The 24,218-nt window shown below is 47.1% G+C and overlaps 1 protein-coding gene across 1 annotated transcript in view; it reads left to right on the forward strand.

Moving 5' to 3' along the window:
* The window catches only part of ASIC2 (acid sensing ion channel subunit 2), a 269,391-nt gene that overhangs the window by 197,167 nt on the left and 48,006 nt on the right, over nt 1-24,218 (forward strand). The window contains exon 3 of the mRNA XM_058703609.1: nt 5,982-6,109. Within this exon, the coding sequence (XP_058559592.1) occupies nt 5,982-6,109 (128 nt within the window). The remainder of the gene's footprint in view (nt 1-5,981; nt 6,110-24,218) is intronic.

The following is a 24,218-nucleotide window of genomic DNA, read 5'->3' on the forward strand; positions in this document are numbered from 1 at the left end:
TGTCACACACTAACTCGCAGTGATCCGACACATAGAGTTAAGAGACCGAATGTTCCAGACTGACTCCTCTCTCCTCCGGTTTCCTGCTGATGCACCACTGGCGAACCTAACTGGAAAACGGGGGCCAAGGGAGCCCATCAGGTCAGTCTATACAAGTTCAGCTCCCAGGGCAAAGAGCAGAGTGCAGAGGACAGTCCAGGGGACACACAGAAACTATCCTCCACTACAACCCCCCCATGTGGCTTCCTCCCTCCTACCCTCTCCCCTCCAGTTAGCTATCCTTGCCACTGTTATAAAGTCAGCTTCCGCCAACACGGATTGCTTTGTATCAGCACATCCCTGCCTTAGCCTAGAAAATTCCTCTGGCTTTTCAGAAAATCTTCCCTTCCTACTTCCCTCGTGTTTATTTCCTCGGCATGCTTCCTGTAATTTGCAAAGATTAAAGATTTAAGCCTCTTTTATTGCGATGTACTTTCCCAGCCCCATTATGCATTCTGCCCATTGCTTCCCGGTCTTCTCCCGCAGAGGTTCCAAAGCCTTTCTGCACGCACAGAAAATGCTCTACAGGTAGACTTCACCTTCGGCCGGCCATGGCCGTGCTCCTAAAAAGTGCTACAGTATTCCGGCTTCTGCAGGGTGAATGCACTTTACTGCCTCCCTCCCGATTCAACATTATCTTTCCTGTTTGGTCGCAATTAACAAGTGCTCCTAGCACTGTGTTCGTAGCAGCTTCCCCTTTCTCTGTGCTCTCTCTCAAGCTCTTTCTATCTCTCGGGGGCTTTGAATCCTGGTGTTCATGATGTGTAAACAAATCCTTCACTGAACCAGGGGCCTGCACTCTTTGAAGCAGCTCAGTGTTGAATCATTTGGTGATGAGGGGAATATGAGGCTGTGAATGGTTCTGTCCACGTCAGTCTGCTTTACCATCAGGGCTGGCTCCTTACGTGTGCAATGTGTGCAGTCCCCACAGGCCCCCATGCTCAGAAGAGCCACACTCTGCGTAACGCTCTGCGATTGGCTGCCTTGAAATTCTTAATCCTTTTTCAATCAGGGGCCCCACATTTTCATTTTGCACCGGGACCCAAAAGTTGTGTGGGTGGTCCAGATACTGTTACTGCTACAGTTGCTGCTGCAGCCGCTGTTGTTTTATGCACAACCCACCTCCATCTCAGTGGGAGAGACGTCTAAGTCCTGTGACATGGACAGGTAGCATGTGGTGCTGGCACGTCCCTGTGCCCAACCAGACCCTGGGCAGACTCCCAGCTGCCAAAGGGCAGGAAAAGGTGGACTCGGCAGAGGACTCTTTCCCACTCATTTGCTTCATTCACGATTACTGAACTCCACCCGGTTCCAGGCACTGTGCTGGGGGTTTTAGGGGATGTGGCATGAAAAAGCTACTCCCTTTCTCCAACCCCCAATCAGAAACCCAGAACTATGGGGATGTCTGGGTGGCTCAGTCAGTTAAGGGTCCGACTCTTGGATTTCGGCTCGGGTCATGATCTCATGGTTCATGAGACCGAACCATGCACTGGGCTCTGTGCTGACAGGGCAGAGCCTGCTTGGGATTCTCTCACTCCACCTCTCTGCTCCTCTCCACCCTCTCTCTCTTTTTCAAAATAAATAAATAAAATTTTAAGAAAATTTTTTTAAAAAGGAAAGAAACCCAGAGCTAGGAACCAGGGCATCTGCTCATGGAAATAAACCACACCCCTAGTGAGGTAGAAAGAGTGTTTAATTGGAAATCGGGAGACCTGACTTCTAGCCCTTGCTCTGCTCTTGACTTGCTGTGTGACCTTGGGCAAATCACTTCCCCTCTCTGAACTATATCACTGCTTGCCCAAATGTGTTTGGCCTCAGATAACCTATCGCCAAATCTCTGGAAATGCAGATACCTGGGCTCCACTCCAGAATGACCGGATCAGAATTTCTAGGAGTGGGTCCCCAAAATCATCACCCAGAGCTCCCTACGTGATTTTGATGTGTGTTCCATTTTGAGAACCTCTGAGGCACATGATCTGAGCCTTTGGCTCTAACCGTCTATGTTTGATAACTTCAGCTCTTAAATTAGGTCTTCATAGTTGCACTAATAGCATCCATGTCCAGGCAGGAAACATAAAAGACTGTGGGCGGGCATAGGGCAGAGACTAGAAGGGGACTGTTCCCTAATCAGACTGGAGAATGACCCACAGAATGCTGAGGGCAGGTCCATGAAGGAAGAGAAACAATCTGGGAATAAGTAGTGCTTTGGGCAAAAGCAGGCCCAGAGAGGGTCTGGGACTCCAGTCGTGGGCTGGCCAAAAATCCAGCTGCCACCCAGAGCCCCCCCCCCCAAGTCACCCAAGGCCTGCAGACCAGAGACCCCCAGGAGCACCTGTTTAGGAAAGCAGAGGGGTGGCATCCTTGTCGTCCCTGACGCTCCAAGACATCTGGGGTCTGCTCGCAGCTCACATTCTACAGCTGCACTGCCCACTGAGGTGGTCACGGCCGCCTGTGGCTATTAGAATTTAAGTTAATTAATTAAATTTAAATTCAATTAAAAATAGGGGCGCCTGGGTGGCTCAGTCGGTTAAGTGTCCAACTTCGGCTCAGGTCATGATCTCACAGTCTGTGAATTCGAGCCCTGTGTGGGGCTCTGTGCTGACACCTCAGAGCCTGGAGCCTGCTTTGGATTCTGCGTCTCCCTCTCTCTTTCTGTCCCTCCCCCACTCATGCTCGGTCTCTCTCTCTCAAAAATAAATAAACGTTTAAAAAAAATGTTTTTAATTCAATTAAAAATAAATAAAGGAAGCCGAAAAGGTAAATATGTGAGGTGATAGGTGTATTAATTAATTTGATGGGACCCTTTCAAAATGTGGACATGTATCACATCATCATATTGTATACTTGATCTGACAATTTGTCAATTATACCTCAGTAAAGCCGGGGGGGGGGGTGGTAATTAATTAGTTAATTAATTAAAAGTTCAGTTCCTCAGTTGCACTTGTCACACCTGATGTGACTAGCGGCTACTATGTTGGATAGCACGAATTCTAGAACATTCCATCTGGGCAGGAAGTTCTCTAAAGAGAGTGGAAATCTTATCCATCACTCTCTTCTGTGCCCATCCTGTTGCTGGATATTTGTAACAATAGGAGGTTATTTAGGAATTTACTCTGCCTCAGCCCCTGCTGCTTCTGGAATAAACTCCCCTTCCGAATCCCAGCCCAGCCTGATTGGCCTTGGGCGGCTCTCACAAGGCAGGCATGCCTGGCCTGTCTGCTTTGCCCATTACTTGAAGCATTTCTGACAGAAAGGCTTCACTTTTCATTTTCTCCCTGTAAGCCAGGGGACCCCTCCTTTGAGCCTGTCTTACTGGCTCTAAGGTTTTCTAAGCTCAGTTATACAGCAGGCACGCAGCTTCCGAGAGCTCCAGAAAACAAGTTTTGGCATATCTCCCCTTCTGCCCCCCACAGCCACTGAACAGACTTTCAGTTCATCCAAGCACAGTCATCCCCATGATCCCAGCATCATGCCACTGGGCTCCTTCCCCATCTAAGCCTGTTCTTTGGGCTCCTGACCTCTCTTCAACCCCTTGCTTGGGCAGGCTCACCCCTCCTCCCCTTCCACCGTCCTCCCTCTCTTGTACTCCCCCCTCCTCCCTGTCCTGCATTCCCCCTCCCTGACGCACCTGTGGACCTGTCCATCTGCTAGGCCACAGGTACTGGGAGGAACAAGGGACACAGGCATCCCGGGACATTCGGGCAGCAGTCTGCATGGACAGTCTGAGTAAAGAGATAGCAGAACACTCGACTGCTGGAGAGAAGGGGGTGTGATTGTGGATTGCCTGGGATCCTCTCCAGTTCCAAGAAATCATGATGAGAGGATTCCTGGCCGAAGGTCCCTTCTGCCTAAATCCCATGTCAGCCACTGGGTTCCAAGTCTGGACTCTGAAACTCCTGCCTGTCCTTCCCACTAACCCCTGTGTGCCTACTAAGCCCTTCTTCCCACGGACCCCTACCTTGGAATTCTCACCCAGCTCCTGCACCCTCCCCTGCCTCCATCACTGGCCCCCAGACTGTCCGTGAGTCTTGCCCATTCCCATGGCTGGCCCCAGCCCTTCCTTCCTCTGGTGTTCATCCCCAGACTGTAGCCCCAGTGCTAACAAACCCCTGCCTCCCTCCCCAACCTCGACCTCCATTTCTCCCTCACGCCATCTTCCCTCATCCCTTCATTTACCCATCCTCTCCCCATTCCATTTCTTTATTTCTTTAAGATTATTTCTTTACTTTGATGGGGGAGGGGCAGAGAGAAAGAGAGAGAGAATCCCAAGCAGGCTTTGCACGGTCAGCGTAGGGCCCAACACGGGGCTTGAACTCATGAACCACGAGACCATGACCTGAGCCCAGATCAAGAGTCAGGTGCTCAACTGACTGAGCCACCCAAGTGTCCCTCCATTCCCTTCAATTAGAACACTCCTTGATTTGGACTCTAGATTGGCCTTGCCCATGAATAACTGAGTGAGGTTTGAATCACAAATCTCTTATTCACTCAGCAGCCCTTCCCTGAGTACATGCTATGTGCCTGGCCCTGTGCAGGGCCTTTGAGGTCCAGGGAGATAGCCCAGAACTTGGCCTCAGGATGCTCCAGCCTGGTGGAAAGACTGTCAGATAAAGGATTCTTCTGGTGTGGCAGAAGCTTCTTCGGGCATATGGAAAGAATACAATAGAGCAAGAGAAGGGTTTGCTTTGGGTGGGGTTGGGGGCCTGAATCTTCAGTGACGCATAAGGAGATTGGCCAGGTAGACAAGTTTGAAAGGCTTTCCAGGCAAAAGGAAAGGCATGTGCCTCCATGCAGAGCAGAGACGAGTAACAACCAATCTGGGCAGCCCTGGAGGGTTGGACACATGGTGCCATGAAGCAGGAGGTTGCCCAGAGCAAGGCTGGAACAGGAGCAGGTTACGGAGGCTGGGCTCCTTATCAGCACGGGAGAGACCTGTGCAGGTTTGCATTTTGGAAAGCTCGTTCTGCAGGCTGTCTGGAAAGAGCAAGACAGAGGAGACCCAGTAAAGGGTCCTCCACCAATTTTGAACATTATAAGATGAGCCAGGCTCTGCTATCCCATCGCCTTCCACCACCCTTGCCACCTCCCACTGCCAGGGGCCATTTCTCTTGCCAAATTAAAGAGAGACCAAAGCTTCTCTACCAGTTGCCCATCTCCAGAAGCTCCAAGGGGCGGGCACTTTGGCATACAAGCAAGTCCTGTATTTTTATTTCTACCACTGTGTCATCATGTTTTCCTCCTCTGATCCCCTCACCTTCAGCTCATGGCCAAGTAGAGAAGCTAGCGAATAAAATAAAGGTGAATGACTCACTTCATAATCCCATTTTCTACTTTTGGAGACCCAAGCGAAGAGTTGGCCTAACTGGCCTGAATTCGCTTCTGACCGCTACTGTCACAGATTCCACAAACAGTGACCCCAAACAGCACAGATTTGTCATGTCACAGTTATGGAGGCCAGAAGTCCAAAACCTATCTCACTGGGTTAAAATCTGGGGCTGGCAGGGTTACATTCCTTGTGGGGGCCCCAGGGGAAAATCTATCCCCCTGCTTTATCCAGTTTCTAGCAACTGCCTGCATCCATTGGTTTGTGGCTCCTGCCTCCATGACCAAAGCCAGCAGCACACTTTCTTCCATTCTCTCTCTGACTTTGACCCTCCTGCCTTCGTCTCACGAAGACTCTCATGAGGACATTGGGCCACTCGGATAATCCAGGATAACCTTCCCATCTCCAGGTCCCTAACTGAATCGCATCTGCAGGGTCCCTTCTGCCATGCAGGGTGACGTCTTCTCACTTTTCAGGGATGATGATATGGATGTCTTTTCAGGCCATTATGCTGCCTACCATGTGGCCTTTCTAACGTCCCTTTGAGCTTCTCAATCCCAAGACTCCGTGAGCACCTGCTGTCACTGACCCATGGCTCTGTCTGTCTTTGTTCTTTCAGAGGAAACGACGTTTGAAGCAGGAGTGAAAGTTCAGATCCACAGTCAGTCTGAGCCGCCTTTCATCCAAGAGCTGGGCTTTGGGGTGGCTCCAGGGTTCCAGACTTTCGTGGCCACCCAGGAGCAGAGGGTAAGTTCCTGGGCTCCCTGGATCAGTGGTCCCGGGCCCACACCAGCCACCTGCAGAGCCATGAGGAGGGGAAATGAGACTCCCACTCCTGGAAGACTCTGAGCCTTCAGGAGGCCCGAGTAGGGCTGGGTCCAGGACAGGGGCTGACCCAGAAATTAGAGAAGGGTGTCAGCTAACCTCTGTAACCCAATTGTCGGTTCCTAAAATTGGGTGTGAGAGAAACCCGAGTTACTTTCTTTTTCACTGAATTGGTTGGGGTTTTTTTCCAGAACTTTCTGGGGGCAAAAAAAAATCTCTCGAGAGGGCAGGGGATCGGTGGATGCCAAGGGAACCTGCTAGCCAGTGTTGATACGACTCACAGTGATCTACAAAAAGGAAAAGGGATGGGGGCATCACTCTCATAAGAGTGTAAGTGGAGGGGAGTCTCTTGCGCCCATTCCTGTCCCCTCTCTCTGGCTTCACACCAGGGAGGTGACCCTCCAGCCAGCTAGGACTGTTACATCAACTCTGCATGTCACGGGCGTGAGGACTGGAGCAGCCTCATGTCTGACGTGGGTTTCACATCTCAGAAGGGAGAACTTTACAAATCCTCAATAGGGAGGAGGTCTCAAAGCAGGACTGCAGACAGACACAGGGACACTTTCCTTCTCTTATTTCCTGGTTTACCTGGAATAAACACTGGAGAGACTATGAGTCCTAAACCAGATCATCTGAGACAACCCACCCTGGGAGGCTGAGGCAAAGAGAGAGGTCAATGAGTGGTGGGAGCATTGGGTTTAGAGGGTGCGGAAGGGAGAATCAGAACAGTGAATAGTCAGCAAAGAGATACACATGCAACTTATGTGCTCAGCTGTTTCTAAAATTGGGCTTAAATGTCATCTGTCATCTAGTACTGACCACAGCCCTTTAGCCACTTTATAAAATGACCTTCTGTATTAGAAACTGGTTTCATTTTTTTTAACATTTATTTATTTTTGAGAGAGAGAGATCAGGGGAGGGGCAGGGGATCCAAAGCGGTCTCTGTGTTCACAGCAGAGAGCCAACGCAGGGCTCGAACTCACAAACTGTGAGATTATACCTGAGCGGAAGTCGGACGCTTAACCGACTGAGCCACCCAGGCGCTCCTAGAAACTGGTTTGAAATCTCTAAGCGATTTATGCTTTTGAATCTCTGGGAAGGCATTGATGGTGTGGGGCCCCCAAACTGTTCCCTGTACTTAATGCCTGCGTACTTGTTAAAGGCCAAGATCAGCCTCCACTGCAGCACACGGTGGTGGGGATGTTGGCTTTGAGGCAAGGGCAGAGGCGGCTGGGAGTCTGGCTGGCCTCCACAGGCCCCAGAGGCTGAGGCAGGTGGGGAGAGCAGAAATGGTGCCAGGTGGGACCAAGTGGCACAACCAGAAAATCTCATCCTTAAGGGCAAAGAAGGAGGACAGGAAGCAGACAGCCAGGGGCCAAGTTCAGGGCTGAGGATTTGAGTTGGGAAGGGTGAGAACATGGACTAATAAGTCAAGGCATGCTGACAGACAGACAGCCCTGGTGAGCCCAGAACCCAAGCTGTTAGCCTCATGGGCTTTCGAGTACTGCCAGCGATAAGCAAAGCCCGAACACTAGTTAAAGTGACAAGGACAGATTTCAATCAAAAATAAGTTTGTCCCCCATTGCAATAGGGACAAGGGTTCAGCATGAACGGGACTCAACGTGCGTTTGTACAGAGATGACTGGGCATTTTAAAGAAAAGGGAGGGGAAAGGGAGGGAACCAGAGGGGCCTGGAGCAGATTCAGCGAAGTGAAAAATGACAACAAGCAGGAAGGGGGCATTAGCCCATGCGAAACCCACCCGGGTTGCTAAGTGGCGCTTGCCAGAGTCAGGCTCCTATCTGCCCACAAAGACAAGGAGACAGGCCCGATCTTCAGGTACTGGCTGGAGCAAATGTAGAATCTTTTGGCAGGCTTGAGTTTTCCCAGGCAAGGATTTACCCTCCATTAGTGACACTAAAGACATTTCTGGGCTGGGTGGGAAGCTGGGGCTCAGGACTTCTAAGAAACCACGAGCCTCTCTCTCTTCCCAAAACGAAACACAGGGACTCCCCATGGTGAACAGGACAGGACGCAGGGACCACACATTCCCAGCTTCAGAGAACAAATCTGTTGTTTGCTTTGAAGTGTATTCTCAGAAAATCAGCCTCATTCATAGCAGTATGGTTATGATTATTATAACTAATAATAAGATATTTGGTTAAACATTTTACAGATCTTCAAAGCATTTCTGCATCATCTTATTTCCTCATTTCATTCATATTAATAGAGAAATACAAAAACACATCCCAGAGCTAAATCTAAAAATAAATTATGTTTACATGTATATAAAAGAGCATATTCATAGGAAATAAGATTCGAAGGAAATAAGCCAAAATACCCACAGTGGGGGAATTTATGAATGATTTATGCTCTTCTCTGGGTTTTCCACATGTTTTATAATGTGGCTCTTTGTTGTTTTTTTTTTTTTTATTCATTCAGCAAATATTTGTTGAACCCCAACCATAAACGAGGTGGTGGAGATACAGAAGTGACCCAGTGTCTGTCCCCACAGAGCCTACGAACTAGTGGTTTCTTTCACAAACAAAAAATAATAAATTATATTCAGCATGTATAACTTGGGGATTGGTCCCTTTGGTATGTTCTCATTCTGCCATTAGTATCCAGCTGACCAGGTCCTCAAACACTGCATTTCAGTGATTCTAAGAAGTACCATTGACTTTTGGGGGCGCCTGGGTGGCTCAGTCTGTTGAGCGTCTGACTTCAGCTCAGGTCATGATCTCACCATCCATGAGTTCGAGCCCCATGTGCTGACAGCTCAGAGCCTGGAGCATGCTTCGGATTCCGTGTCTCCCTCTCTCTCTGCCCCTCACCTGCTCATGCTCTGTCTGTCTCTGTCTCAAAAAAAAAAAAAAAAAAAAAAAAAAAAAAAGAGGTACCATTGACTTTTGAACAACATGGGGGTTAGGGGCACCAACCCCGGGGGGCCATTGAAAATCTGCATATTAAATTTCAACTCTCCAGAAACTTAACTAGTAATAGCCTACGGTTGACCAGAAGCCTTACAGACAACAGAGTCAGTTAAGACATATTTTGTATGTGGTATGTATTACATCCTGTATTCTTACAATAAAGTAGGCTAGAGCAAAGAAAATGTTAAGAAAATCTAGGGAAGAGAAAATACTTTTACGGTACTGTGCTGTATTTATCAAAAAAAAAAAAAATCCTCATGTAAGTGGACCCACGCTTACCTGTGTTGTTCAAGAGTCTCCTGTATTTTTTTTTCACATTTTAACATTTCTGAAATCGGGATTTGTTTCTCAATCAGCTGCATCTGATAGTTAAAATAGGCGGTGCTTTTTCTTTCTTGGTGGCGGATAAAGTCATGGTTCCTCTTACAGCCTGTAGTGGCTACCTTGTCCCCGTTCCAGGATTCTGCTGCTTCGGCTCAAAGCTCAAGGGAATCTTGCAAGAAGGGCAGGGGTGACAAGGCTGTGGGGGAACAGGAGGCCCTTTCCTGGAAAGTTGGTGTGAATCACGTGAGGGAAACAGACTCCTGAGTGAGTGCTCTAAGAGGCACTGGTGATGTAAAGTACCATGAATCCCTTTGTGAATCGGAACGTCCTCTTGCGTGGTAAAAATCAGCCCACCCATACCAAATTATGCACAATCTTCCTTTGATATTTTTTCTTTTTTTTTAATTCCAAAAGAGCACACAATTGCACTGTAACCCGAACCGAAGATTACTCTTTAAAATCAGTATTTGCCCTAAACCCAATTAAGCCAAGATATGCCCCCCTGCCTTCTTGGACAACCTGGAAGACAACCTGAGAAAGGCTCCTCTGATCAGCTCAGCTACTGTAGGAGCCCCTGCATGATCCCAGGACATCACTACCAGACACCCGCACAGTGGGATGATACACTAGAGCGGAACTAGAACCCTGGAAGGGTAGAGGAATACCACTCACCTCTAACTGAGCACACGCTTCCTGCCAGGCATTGAGCACCCAGAGACGCTTGACATGCATTATTTCGTTGAACCCCCCTCAGCAACCCCAAAAAGGGGATAATGTTATTTCCATGTTCCAGATGACAGAGCTGCGCGGTTCAGTAACTTGCTTAAGGTTGCATCGTAGGGGAAGAGCAGGGCTCAGCTTTGAGCCCAGATCTATCTGTGGAGAGAAAACCAGACTGGAAGCCCAGAGGCCTGGAGTCTAGTCCTAACTGTGCCATGAGATCTCGGACAATTTGCTTCCATGCCTGGGCCTCGAGTTTCCCATGCATGGGTTAGATGCCCTCAGAGGGCCTCCAGCGTCAACAGCCCCAACATCCCTGCCTGTGTCACTCAAGTCCACTGGTATCACCTGGAGGTATGGCCAACAGCAGTTTTGCACCCACTCCCTGCTCCTCCAGTGGCTGACTCCCTCCCTTCACACCAGCTGGCATGGGGTGCTGCCAAGATAAATTATGACAAGGACTTGTGAGACAAACCCCCCTCCTCCCTCCCCAGGTCCGGGGGGCAGAACCTGGGTTCCTGCTAGTGAGAAGCAGGAGTGGGGTAAATAGCATTCCTAAAACTTCAGAAGAGGGGTTCTGGGCATGCTTTTTGGTCGTGCCCCTTTGTCAACCCACACACGGGGTGATCACCTTGTTACCCTACCCAAAACTCTCAAATACCTGCACTTCCCACAACTTGCAAGAACTCAACCCTTAAGAATGGCTTCTGATGGTTGACCAACATGTACCATACACCAGCCAAACACTCAGTGGTCTTCGATGCCTGCGTCGTGCAATTGAACCCATTGTTCCCTCTGCCCAGCATCCCGTCCTTGTCTTATCTACCTGGCAAAGGCCTATTCACACTTCCAGATACAGCTCAAAGATCACCGTCTTTAAGAAGACTTTCTCTGTCCCATCCTCTGACCCCCAAGAAGCAGATAGTTGCTCCATTCAACACTCTGTACATTCATTTATTCCTTCAACAAATATTCACTGAGCACCTCTTGTGTGCTAGGTAAATGAAGATGAGCAAGACCCACTCCCAGCCTTGGAGCACTGACAGAATGAGGTGGGTTTCTTGGCAATTTTGTCACACTCCTATGAGACACAGAACTCTCTGTGGGACTTGACTTCCCCTGGTGCATCACTGCTCCTTACACCTGCCTTTTAAGAACTGACTTCTTCAGCCTCCATCAGGCCTTGTCCCACAGCAGACGGGGAGCTCCCCAAGATTCTATACCATCAGTGCCTTGCTTATGAATGAGCTCAGTAAATGTGCATTGTTCAAAGAATGAGTGCACTCTCGTGCCCAAATCTGTACCCTCTGCTCAAATAGCACTCAAGTGCTGTACTCTAATGCTCTCCCTGACTCACCCCTCCCACCCCTGCCAAAACTCCCATGCAAATGTGCCCTGAGGGTTCTTCTCCCTGAGGCTAAGCCAGCCTGTGATAGATGATATCTGTAGCATTCTGGCAATATACTCACAGACCCTAATTAAATGGAGAGCTCATGAAATGGGTCAGGTAGAGACCATCTGTGTACATGAGAGTGGATGCAACAGATGAGAGGGACGGGACAGAGCTCTGGAATTTGGGGAGAATCACATGAGTGAGCGAATAGATGTGCAAATGCAAAGCTAGGACTTCCGTGTGGTAAGAGCCCGAGACTAACTGTCTTCAATGTTGACATCACCAGTCAGACTCTTTGCCCTAATTTAAGGTGATTGCTAATCCTGATGGAACTCTCAGTCATGATTTGATATCAGAAGATTTTTATCATATCCCGTCCCAGCCTCAAAGTGCCTGGTGGTAACTTTTGTTTTCTAAATATTCAAATATTTATTCAGCCATTTTGCCTGTACCTCTTGGTAGGTCTGAGAATGAATCCAGAGATCCTGGGCAGTCGGGTGGCCATCAGCCCCACTGTTCAGAAAATTTCCTGGAAAACTTGGTCCTGGATTTGTATGTCAAGGTTTCAGAAATGCCTTGGGGAGCCAGGGTTGAAAATCACTGGCCAGAGGTATCCTCCTGTTCTCACCAAGAACCCCTTCCACTACCACTCATTAGCCCCTGGGAATGAGAAGGGTTCCAATCCCAAAACCTAGACTCTGTGTTGGTTCCTCACTTGGGGTGTATCCAAAGTACCACGAAAACGCCCATCAGCACACCATACCGTACATAAAGCAGCTGCCTGCTAGCCTGTTTGGGGTTGTAAATAAAGGCATATACAAATGTTTGGGTCCTGCTGGGCCCAATTAGGTCATTGGCAGGATGTGTGGGCCCAGCTGGCTCCTGCAGAAGCTTAAGCCTTTGCCTTTAATGTAGGTTGGCCACACTTCCAACATTTGGAGGGAATCCTACCATGGCTCACAATAAGAAACAGTCCCCCTACCCTACCCCCAAGTAAACAGTCTCAGCTGTTGGGCAGGGTGCCCCCGTCTGCTCTTGACAGCTCCTCTCAAGCTTCCAAATACAACTTCCTAAGTGACTTTCAAAAGAGAAGACTCATTTGTCAATCTGACAGGCAGACCCGTGGCCTGTAGTATCTGTTTAACGGTTCCCATTAGAAATGGAGGCTTGCCCATTTGGTCTTTTCAAGGCAGAAGAGAGAACTTGTTATACACGCCTTCAGCAACTTCCAAACTGCCAAAGCTGGAGCTGCAGGAATATGGCAGCATCCGATTCTGCTCCAGAAAACACCAGGGAGGCACCGGGAGGCGAGAGAGCCTGCTGTGTGGCCATTCTCTCCATGATTAACAGGGTACCTTCTTTCCCATAAATAGATAAAAATAAGAACCAACTAAGCATTTACTAGCTAGCTACTTAACTGCTTGTTACCACTTAGCCTCTAAAACAGAAAGTCCTCCAGATCCCCACATGGTTTTTCCAATAGGTTTTCACCATTTTTTCCTACATGATATGAGGGCTTGCTTTTATCAAGGTGGAGGTGATGGCAGGGGGTGGAGGAGGGAGGAGAAGCCTTGTTGATTGGCTAGGATGAACGAATATCTAAGCCCTGTTGGGGGAATCCCAAGATGAGTCCACAAAAAGAGGCTCAAGTCTTGTAAGAAGATGAAATCACTCTACCCTGCCTCCCCTCTATCTTGGCACCTCTCCCTCTCCTCCCTTCTCTAACAAAGAGACTCCAAAACATTCTGGACACCTGTCTATCCTTTTTCACCTCCATTATACTTCCCAGCCCACCTCTGGTGCTCCATCAAAACTGTTCTTCATCGAGGTGACCTATGAAATCTTTGTGGCCAAAGTCCATCTTTGTTGATAGGGATACTCCTCACTCCTCAGTTGTTACCCTACCTGGTTTCTCAGTGGCAAGTGAGCTGTGGACCATGCCCGCCTGAGACACTTGTCCCTCTGGTCTGGCTTCTTTCTTAGTCCTCTCCATGAGCAGTTCTTTCTCTGTTCACACCTTCCATGATGGATTCCCCAAGACGCTGTTTCTGTCCTCTCCCAACCTGTAGTCTCCTTGAATGCACTTGCCCTTGACCATGACTCTCAGAGGCTACTCCCAACCAAGACACTGCTGAACCCCTCCCAGCATCTCAAATCCCATGAGCTCATGAGTCCCATGAGCATCTCAAATCAACAGTCTAACTCATCCTCTTCCCCACCCCATACATGCACCCCAACACTGCTGATCCCCCAACCCTATAAGTGGTCTGAGTACAAATATGCATTCACTAGAGAGTGACCTTGTGCCTCCTTCTTCTCATCTGGAAAATGGGAATGACGGTTCCTATCTCAGAGGCTAACTAGAAGACTGAGTGAATGCCTTCATGTAGAAGGCATACAGTAAGTGCTCAGTGGATGCTAGCTATTATTATCTCCCACCCCAAACACTTCTTTAATTCAGTCTTTTGTGATTCCCTACCTAGCCAAGAACAACAGCTGCCTCAGTGGTATCCCTGCTGCCCATCCAGTCCCTCTGCAATCCATTCTCTGCATCAACATACTCTTTGTAAAATACAAATCTGAGCATCTTCTGTCCTCATTGCTGGATGAAGCCCAGGAGTCTCCCCATGGCCCTTTCTGCTCTGGCCCCTGCCTGCTTTTTCAGCAGCACCCCTCGGCTCCCTAGCCTCCCACATAATGCTCCAGCTACCCCAAACTGTGGGTGGCTATTCCCAAGCATCACATGTTCTCCCCGCTCTCTCCCTGCCAGCAACACCCTTCCCACCCTTTCCTTACCTGACCCTTATGCGTCCTTCAAGATTCAGCTCAAATGTTACCTCCTCCAGAAGGCCATCCTGGAGTATTCTGTGTGAATCTCTAGCATAAAATTTACACATTATAATCATCTGTTTACTTATCTTTCTCCCCTACCAGATTGTGAGCTCTTTGAAAATACGCTTCTCTTCGTTCTGTTCTTTATATTTCAGTATTTTGCATAGTGCCTTACATATAGATGATGCTTGATAAATTGTATTGAATGGAATGAATGAATAAATGGATGCATGAAAGAGAGAGAAAGAGCCTACTTTATCATGCGTCTCTCCTGCTTGATACCTATGAATGTCTTTCCAGGGACATAATAAAGTCCAAGTTCCACATCGTGGCTCCAGCTATCGCCTTACCAATGCTCTCTGGCAGCCACCCTCTGATCCACACACTGCCCCTCACAGGCCTTGAAACTTCCAGCCCCACTTCTGGCTCACTTCCTGCTGAGTCGCTCATTTACTGAACATGTGCTGTGTGTCTCACACTGTGTTAGGCAGTGAAAAGGACTGAACTAATTCTTCTCAGATAGAAGAATCTTCTTCTGTGGAGCATCTGGGTGTCTCAGTCAGTTAAGCATCTGACTCTTGATTTCACCTCAGGTCATGATCTCGTGGTTTGTGAGTTCGTGCCCTGCATCGGGCTCTGCACTGACAGTATGGACCCTACTTGGGATTCTTTCCCTTTCCCTGCCACTCCCCTTCTCACTCTCTCTCCCTATCAAAAATAAATAAATAAATTTAAAAATTAAAAAAAAAATCTTCCTCTAGCAAGAGAGGCAGACACTCAAATAATCCATCATAGATTAAAAGTTATATGTGTCTGTGTAATATGCCCCCAATATACTATAAGCTTCTTAAAGGAAAATATCAGCTCTTATAATTCCTAGATGGAAGGATGGATGGATGGATGGATGGAATATTGTAGAATGATCTCTGAGGTCCCCCTTCAGTAATTTACAGTCCATTTAAGCTCTGGTTAGCCTTCAGATTTGATGTAACTAAATTAAACTGCCTTTAACACTAGGAACTAAAGAAAGAAAAAGTCCCCTACTGAGTGCATGGAAAAAAGAGATTAGCTGGAAATGGCACTGACATGGCAGCCCCGTTGGAGTCCAAAGTCTCGACCTTGTATGGTACCCATCTATCAGGGCAGAGCTAGCTGCGACCCTCGCTGCACTGACATCAGATGCTAGTAACTTACTCTCAATGGCTTACTTCCTCCTTGGACCCAGGCAGAGGAAAGGAGGCTCCAATGTCTACTGACTCACCCACTTTATCTTACTCAGGAGACAAGTTAATAAATCAGAATACTCTTTGGTTGGGTCCTGCTACCCAGCATACCATGTTATCTTTTGATTCACAAGCAGCTTGCTATCTGAGCTCTGAACAGTGTCGCCTTGGTTTCTGATTTTTTTTTTTTTTAATAAGGGGCAAAAAAAAAAAAAAGAAAAGTCTGTAGAGGACACTTCCATACACAGGCTGAAAGCCATTTCATCTTTTTCTTGCCAACTGGGGAGGTTAGATAATCACAAACAAATCTTTTAGAAATATCAACCATAATGAAGGAAGGAAGAAAGGAATGCAAATAGCCCTGCTGACCTGCACAGCCCTTGGACAGAGGCAGGGGAAGAGAGGCTTGGAAAAGACAGCTCCACCCTATTTTTCCCCTCCTCCTTCACTCTTGAAAAAAGAACTGTTGCCCGGGGATAGAGACGTCCCTGCCTTTGTTTATGTTGTGACAAAAGGGCTGGACAGCCCCAGGAATCATTCACTGTAGACTAATAAATCTTAGTGCTGGTCTGTTAGACTCTTCTATCCCCAAAGCATCTCTGGTCCCTCCCCTGCTGAGATCTCTCCCTCTCTTTTTGAACATTTAAAACAGTTTAACAGCCAGGTGGCTATTAATATAATATAATATAATATAATATAATATATATAACTCTACCTAGCAACACAAGGTATTTGCATGTCTTGCTCCATCCAATGAGAGCATGCCCTTTGAGGGTCAGGGCTCCAAAACAACTAGCCCAGAACCCGACGTTGTAAATCAGTGAATGAATGAAGGAGTTTGCAGACTGAATCAATATTGGTTAATGGATTGCTCCAAACCCTGCAGCACATCTTGTTGTGGAAAACAAGAATCATTTCAAAACGAGAGTCATCAGTCCTTGATTAATTGGTCTATGTTTTGAGATTGCACTTGGAGTCCTTAGAATGGGGCCTTTGGCACAATTGGGTAGCAAAGGACAGGAAGATGGCGTTTGGCCAAGGTCTGTAGGAGAGCCCAGGGGACTGCAAAAGGAACAGGCAGAAAGGGAGATGCCAGCAAAGAAGCCACCCATCCCTACGGAGGGCAGACCAGGCAGCTGTTGAGAGAGTAAACTGGTAGAGCCTTTGGGCGGGGAGGTGGGTGGGGACTTGGAGGGATCCATCCGAATAAAAAAGCGCCCATCCCCCTTCACCTAGCAATTTCGTCCTACAGAAATACTTACAAATGTACCCCCAAGAAGCATGGCTAAAGATCTTTTCTGCAGAGCTGTGTGTGACAGCAAATAATTGGAAACAGCTTCTGTTTCCAAATGGAAACAAATTCTGTTATAAATGTTCATCAACAGGAGGATGATTCCATTGAGGAGGGCAAACGCATGTGCCTTACCCCACCTCCCTGCAACAGTTAAAGCAGGTAAGAAAGACCTGGAGGTCCCTTGGGGAAAATTTCTAAGACATATTGGTAAGTGAGAAAAGCAAGTTACAGAACAATACAAGCAGTTTGGTCACATTTGTAGGAAAAGTACTCACATGCTAAACGAAACTCTGTATTTATAAATGCACACGTATGCAAATAGCACGCGGAGAAATTCTGGCAAGATGCCTACTATACTGAGAGCTGCTCAGGGGAAGGCAGCCCAGTTGGGTGTGCAAGATTTTTCACTCTTTCTGGAGCCCTGGGATATTTGTAACAATGGTGCATTTGTGTATTCTTGAATTCGTTGTGCAGTTTTTTAAGGATGTGCATAATACAGCTATACATAAACATGCTTTATTGTTTGGACCCAGCCTCTAACAGACAGGCTCATATAAAGGGGGATGGGGGTTACTCCTTCCAGCCAGACACAGCCTCCTCTCCAGGCTGGTCCTGTAATACCTTCCCAGTGGACAGCCTCTGTTCCCAGCACATGCAGAAGCCACAGGGAAAGGCCTGTAGTTCTGAAGTTTCCCTTTTAGAAAAAAAAATTTTCTTAATATTGTAAAGATTTTTATCTATTTTTGAAGTGAGTTTAAAAGGAAAAAACACCCACCCCGTACACCCAGGTCCGACAAGAGTGCGCAGTTCCCAAAGATCATTAAAGAGCGTGTGCCCAGAACACATCCGCCCTCCATCCAGCGGAATAGATTTAATTAGCTCAGTGATTGGATTGGGCTGATTAAGTTAGATGAGACTGAAGGCTGTCCTTAAGCATTCCATAGCTCCTAAAATTCACACTTGCCTCTCTCTACCGCAGTGTCCTCAGGCCCGGGACATCCCTGCTTGACAACTTCTTCCCACCCACTCTAAGACAATGGGTCCTTTAATTCCCCATGGGTCTCTTCTGGGACTGAAACTTATCCTGTGCAGGCCCCAGCGCCTGTCCCAGGGACCAGTCTGTAATAGGGGCTCAGTCAGGGTTTATTGCATTGAATTGAACAGATCTGAGCCCCCCCCCCCCATGCCAAGCCTCACCCAAAAGGCCTAAAGGAAGGCAACAGCAGGAGCAGATGGGCCAGGGTAGGATAGCTCCCCGCAATCCCCAGAGTGGTCAGGCTGTTCCTGATGCCAAGCCCCAGATGAGCCCAATCAGCAAGGCCGCTGCTTCTGAGACACAAAGGGGGAAGGATGGCAGGAGACACTGTGGTGTTCAGTGACAGCAGATGGAGAACAGGAGCTTCAGCTTAACCACACAGAGACCCTCAGTCAGAAGGAGCACACGCAGGGACTCCTCCCTCTCTGAGGGTATGCAGCCTTGGAAGAGACATCAGGGTGTTGGCAAGTCTTTCCAGAAATCATAACTGATATTTATGGAGGCCAGCACCTTTCTAAAGGTGTCATATCTATTATCTTAGGCATGACTCTCAACTCTGATAAGGTAGAAGTAACAGGAAACCATTTTACAGGAAAGCAGACTGGAGCACAGAGAAGTTGTGAAACTTGCCCAAGGATGCATAGCTAGGAGGTGGGTCAGCCTGGAATTGGGGTCAGCTTGACACCAAAGCCTTGGACCCCAACCATTTGGAAATGCCGCCTTCAGTTGCCCCGGGGCGTTCTGCTTCTATTCTGGCCAAGAGAACAGGACAGTCTCTAAGGAACTTAGGGAGAAACCAAGACATAGAAGGAGGCCTCCCCCTGGGCAGGTGCTGTGAAAAGACCCAGGTGCAGGGGAAGCAAGTCCAGCTCCAGAAATGGAAAGTACTAGAAGGCCTAGGGAGAGGGGAGAAGGCCATGCAGACGAGGTCAGCACAGGCACAGCACTTCCAGAATGGATGAGAGAGGGGCCCAGCCGATGGCAGCTGCTATCATGGGTCCCGGGGGCGTGCTTCTGTTTGGGCTTTTCCAAGAAGATCTTAATCCATGCTTCCTGGATAAAATTGCTGGGGGATGGAACATAGTAAAACAAGAACCCATAGAAGCCCCACTTAGAGGAAGGAATGGCTATGCTTTTGGCACCTTTCCTCGCAGTTTTCCGTCTGTATGCTTTCTTGTTTCTTTCTGCTTAGTTAGGGCTCTGCGGCTGGCAAAGAGCAGATCGCCTTAGAGGCTCGTTCAAAGAAAGGGCTGTGGTAGCTGAAGGCTGCACACAGACACGCACGGCAGACACAGCACAGAACCCAGGAGCTGCTTCCTCTCCTTCCTCCACTTCTGTGACTCTCTCCTCCCCCCTCTCCTCTCTTCTCCCCCTACCCCTCCTTCTCTTTCTCCCCTTCCCTCTCTTTCCCTCTCTCCTCCCCTCTCCCCTTTCTTTTCCCCCTCCCCCTCTCTCTCCCTTCTCCCCGTTTCTTCCTCCCTTCTCTCCCACTCTTCCCCTCCTCTCCCCCTTCTCTTCCTCTCCCTCTTCTCTCCCTCTCCCCTTCTTTCTCCTCCTCTCCCTCCCTCTCTCCCTCCCCCTCTCCCTCTCCCTCTCCCTCCCTCTCCCTCTTTCCCTTTCTCCCTCCCCCTTCCCTGCCTCTCCCCCTCTCTCCCTCTCCCTGTCCTCTTCTCTCCCCCTCACCCTCCATCTCTCTCTCCCTCTTTCCTTCCCTCCCTTCCCCTCTCTCCCACCCCCTCTCTCCCTCTCCCTTCCCTTCCCTCCCTCTCCCTCTCTGTCTGTGTCACTCCTTTCTTCTTCTCTCCTTTCAGAGGCCACAAATGAATGATGTCTTTGTGTGTGTGTGTGTCTGTCTGTCTGTCTCTCTCTCTCTCTCTGTCATCATTCATGTTTTTTCTCTCCTTTCAGAGGCCACCAGTGATGTCTCTGCATCTCCCCATTCTCTCTCTGCTGGCAGGCCCCCAATCCTGCTTGCAAACTAGCACTTGGTTTTGCCTCCTTGTAACCCCTGCTTGCACAAAGCCCAGGGTGGCTGGGCCCTCTCAGTAGAGCATTGGGTGAGGCAAGTTCCAACAATCACCTCTCATCCAGCGTTCACTGGACTCTGATGCTGTTTACTCCTTCCGCCCCTCCTCCTCATATCCCACAAGCATCTCCTGTCATGAGGAGATGTCTGTAACATCGTCAGAGCGTCCTATCACAGTTCAGCAGGTGCAGCTACCAAAGCCTCCATCCTCCCCAGTTCTTAGACTCTCAGGACCACTGTCACACCGGGGACCTGTGGGAGCACCATGTGCCAGCTACTTTATCCAGGCTGGCTGAACCACCTTGTAAGATAAGCTTCTTGGTGCCCATTTCACAGATGGATAAACTAAGGCTTAGTGGTAGAGAGATGCAGTTGAAAGCAGACCTTTGAGCTTCTTTCTTACTTCCCCACTCTGCGTCTGAGCTCACAGGCTTCCAAAGGGGCCAGAGCCTTTGACCACTCCTTGTGGGCAGAATTCCTGCTCACCGAGAGGAAATGAGACCCTCAATTAAAGAGAATTCATTTCAGACCTCCACATCCCTTCCTAATGCCAGCTTCCTTTGAATAAGACTGATGTTGCTTTACTTTACAAGCTCTTAAGAAGCCACTTAATGGTAGCAACCTACTTCCTGATAGAGAGCAAACATTGCTATTATGGCTATTCCCCTAGGCTTATCCATACCTTCAATAATCCTAACAGAAATAAGGATGAGTCACTGTTGAGATTTTCCAAGGAAACACATTCCTATTTTGTCCACACACCATAGCAACAGCCAAAAACCACAGGAATGCACTGTACACACCATGCATCTAGGCAGCACAGGGGCCTGCCTGGGGCTGCACTGCTTTCCCTCGTGGTTTTGAGCAGGGAACTGGATTATTCATCCTCTTCCCAGTGGGGAAACGCATGTGTCATTACAGATTCGGCAGGAAAGCTGAGATCCCTGCCTGCAGCCTTGCCATGAGGGAGAGGAGCAGCAGAAGTACCAGCCCAGCGTAGAGGACAGAGGCCTTGATCCTTGTCCTGACTCGGCCATTCCTTCTTAACATAGCCATGGGCAGCATGCTGTCCCTCTCTGGGCCTCAGCCTCTACCTGTCAAGTGAGCGAACCATGTCTATTTATCTCATTCGGCTCTTGCAAGAGTCAGATTTGATCATCACCGGGCAAGTGCTTCAACTGTGAAGTGACTACATCACTCTTTTCTAGATGGAGAAGGGATGGCACGTAGTAGAGTCACGCACACCTGATTCGAATCTGCTTTTTACCTGGGAAAAAGCATTCACCCCCTGGCACTGAGATGGCATGTGGTGGTGGGTTTTACCTCTCATCCAAAACAACCGGGAAAAAAACAAAAAACAAAAAATATATATGAACCACAGCTTTCAAGGGTCCTAATGTTAGACAGCAAAGAACTGTGATCCCAGAGAGATGGGAAACAAAACAGTGAGCCCTCTGACTGTCCCAGCTTACATCCTTCAGAGTCTCTAGGCCACAGTGTATGGAGGGGTCCAGGCGGAGCCCCCACGGACTCCCTGAGTTGAGGACATGCTGAGTCCAGGAAGGCCAAGGCAACTAGGGTTCACAGGACAGAGTGCCAATGAGGAGAGGACCACACCCAGAGAGAAGTCCAAAGATCTACAGAGGGTTCCCCTCAGAATCCGAGCTCCTTATGGGATGCGCATATGAGGAAACTGCCCAAGGCCATGGAAAGAAGGAGCTGAGAGGCCTCAGGGGAACAGTGTACAGCACTCATACAGAGCTGGGGATGCTGCCTCTCCCTGCCGGCCAACCTGGAAACCCTCGTAATTCACAGCACATTGTGGGGAGTAGCCGAAAAGGTCTTGCATCAGTAGTGGCAGATAATTATCTCTAGACTAAAAGCTGCTCTACTTCCACCTAATAAATCCTAAAGCAAAGCCCAAAAGGGTCAAACTATTTCCAAGTAGCTTAATTGTGTCCCAGAGCAAAGCTCGAGAAAATTTATAGAAATACAAAAATATCTGACAGCCAACACGACGAAATTCACAATGTCTGACACTCAATCAAATATTACCGGGCATGCAAAGGCAGGAAAATACAACCTATAATAAGAAAAATGATCAATCCATTGAAACCAACCCAGAACTAACACATGTGAGAAATAGCCAGCAAGAACATTAAAACAGTTATAACTAAATCCCATATGTTCAAAGTATGGACATGAAATATATTTTAAAAAAACCCAAATTGAGCTTCTAGAGATAAAATCTACAAAGTCTGAAATGAAAAATATGTTGGAAGGGATTAACAGCAAGTTAAACATTGCAGAGGAAAAGATTAGTTAACTGGAAGAAATAGTAATGAAACAGAGAGAACAAAGAATTTCTGAAATGGAAAGTATCAGTGAGCCATGAGACAACTTTCAAGTGGCCTCACATATGTGTATTTGGAGTTTTTGAAGAGAGGGGAGGAGTGGAAAAAATCTTTGAGCAAATGATGGCCACGTCTTTTCCAAATTTGATGAAAACTATAAAACCACAGATCTGACCAACTCAACGAATCCCAGTGCCAAGAAACATGAAGAAAACTACACCAAAATCACTCAAAATCAGTGATAAGATAAAATCTTCAGAGCATCTGGAGAAAAGTAACTCATTACATACACAGAAACAAAGATAAAGATGACAGTAGATTCTCATCAGCAACAAATCTATGTGAGAGGACAGTGAGGCACATCCTCACATCCTGAAAGAAGAAAAAACTGTCAATCAAGAATTGTATACCCAGTGAAAATATCCTCCAAAAAATAAAAATTTTTTCAGACATGTAAAAGCCAAAGCTCCAGTGGATCCGTCAGCAGACCTGTATTGCAAGAGATAATAAAGAAAGTCCTTTAGGCAAAAGGAAAATGACACCAGATGGAAATATAAACCCACGCAAAAGGAATGAAGACCATCAGAAATGATAACTGCACTGGTAAATATATGATTGCTTTCTTATTATTTAAATTTATTTAAAAGATAACTGACTGCTTAAATAATAAGAATGTAGTATGTTTTTTATAACATGTGTAGAAGTAAAATGAATGCCTGCAATCACATAAAAGCTAAGAGAGGAGAAATGGAAGATTACTTACAAGGTCCCTAACTACATATGAAGTGTTATATGCCTTGAAGGTAAATAGTGGTAAGTTAAAGATGTACACTATAAACCCTACAGCAACTACTAAAATATCAAAACAAAAAGTTATAGCTAACAATCCAACCAAGGATATAAACAGAGTCACAAAATATATTTAATGAGCCTAATAGAAGGCAGAAAATGAGGGAAAAGGGAAAAGAGAAAAAATGGGGCCAAAGGAACACATATAGTAAGATGATAGACTTAAATCTAACATGTCAATAATTGGTTTAAGCACCACAATTAAAAGGTAGTTTGTCAGACTGACTAAAAAAGCAAGTCCCAGCTATATACTGGTCACAAAAAAATTTTTTAACTATAAAGGTACAAACAGAAGAAAGGGATATAAACATATATACCATACTCACACTAATCAAAAGAAAGTTGAAATTGCCATACTAATATCAGACAAAGTAGATTTCAGAGCCAATAATATCATCAGGGATAAAGAAGGTCATTTCATAATGGTGAAAGTGTCAATTCCTCAAAAAGACATAACAATCCTAAATATGTATGCAACTAATGGAAAACTTCATAAATACATAAAGTAAAAACTGATAGAACCACAAAGAAAAATATACAAGTCCACAATTATAGTTGGGGATTTCAAAAGCCCTTTCAATAATTAATGAGACGACTAGACAGAAAACCGGCAAGGGTGTAGAAGATTTGACAGCGTTCTAAACCAAGTTAACTTAATGGACATTTATGCAGCACTCCCAGAAAAAATGGCAAAAGTACACACAGAACATTTGCCAAGATAGACCACATTCTGGGCCATAAAACAAATTTCAATAACGTTAAAAGGATTCAAGTCATACAAAGTATGTTCTTTGATCACAATGGAATTAAATTAGAAATCAATAACGAAAGATACATGAAAAAAAATCCAAATACTTAGAAGCTAAATAATACACTTCTAAATAATCCATGAGTAAAAGAAGTCAAAAGGGAAATTAGAAAGTATTTTGAACTGAATAAAAATGAAAGTTAACATGTAAAAATTTGTGGATGCCAGTAGAGCAGCACTAAAAAGGAAATTTATAGAATTAAATGCCTATATTAGAAAAAGAAGAAAAGTCTCAAATCA

The sequence above is a fragment of the Neofelis nebulosa genome, chromosome 16 (assembly GCF_028018385.1).
Source record: "Neofelis nebulosa isolate mNeoNeb1 chromosome 16, mNeoNeb1.pri, whole genome shotgun sequence".
NCBI lineage: Eukaryota > Metazoa > Chordata > Mammalia > Carnivora > Felidae > Neofelis > Neofelis nebulosa.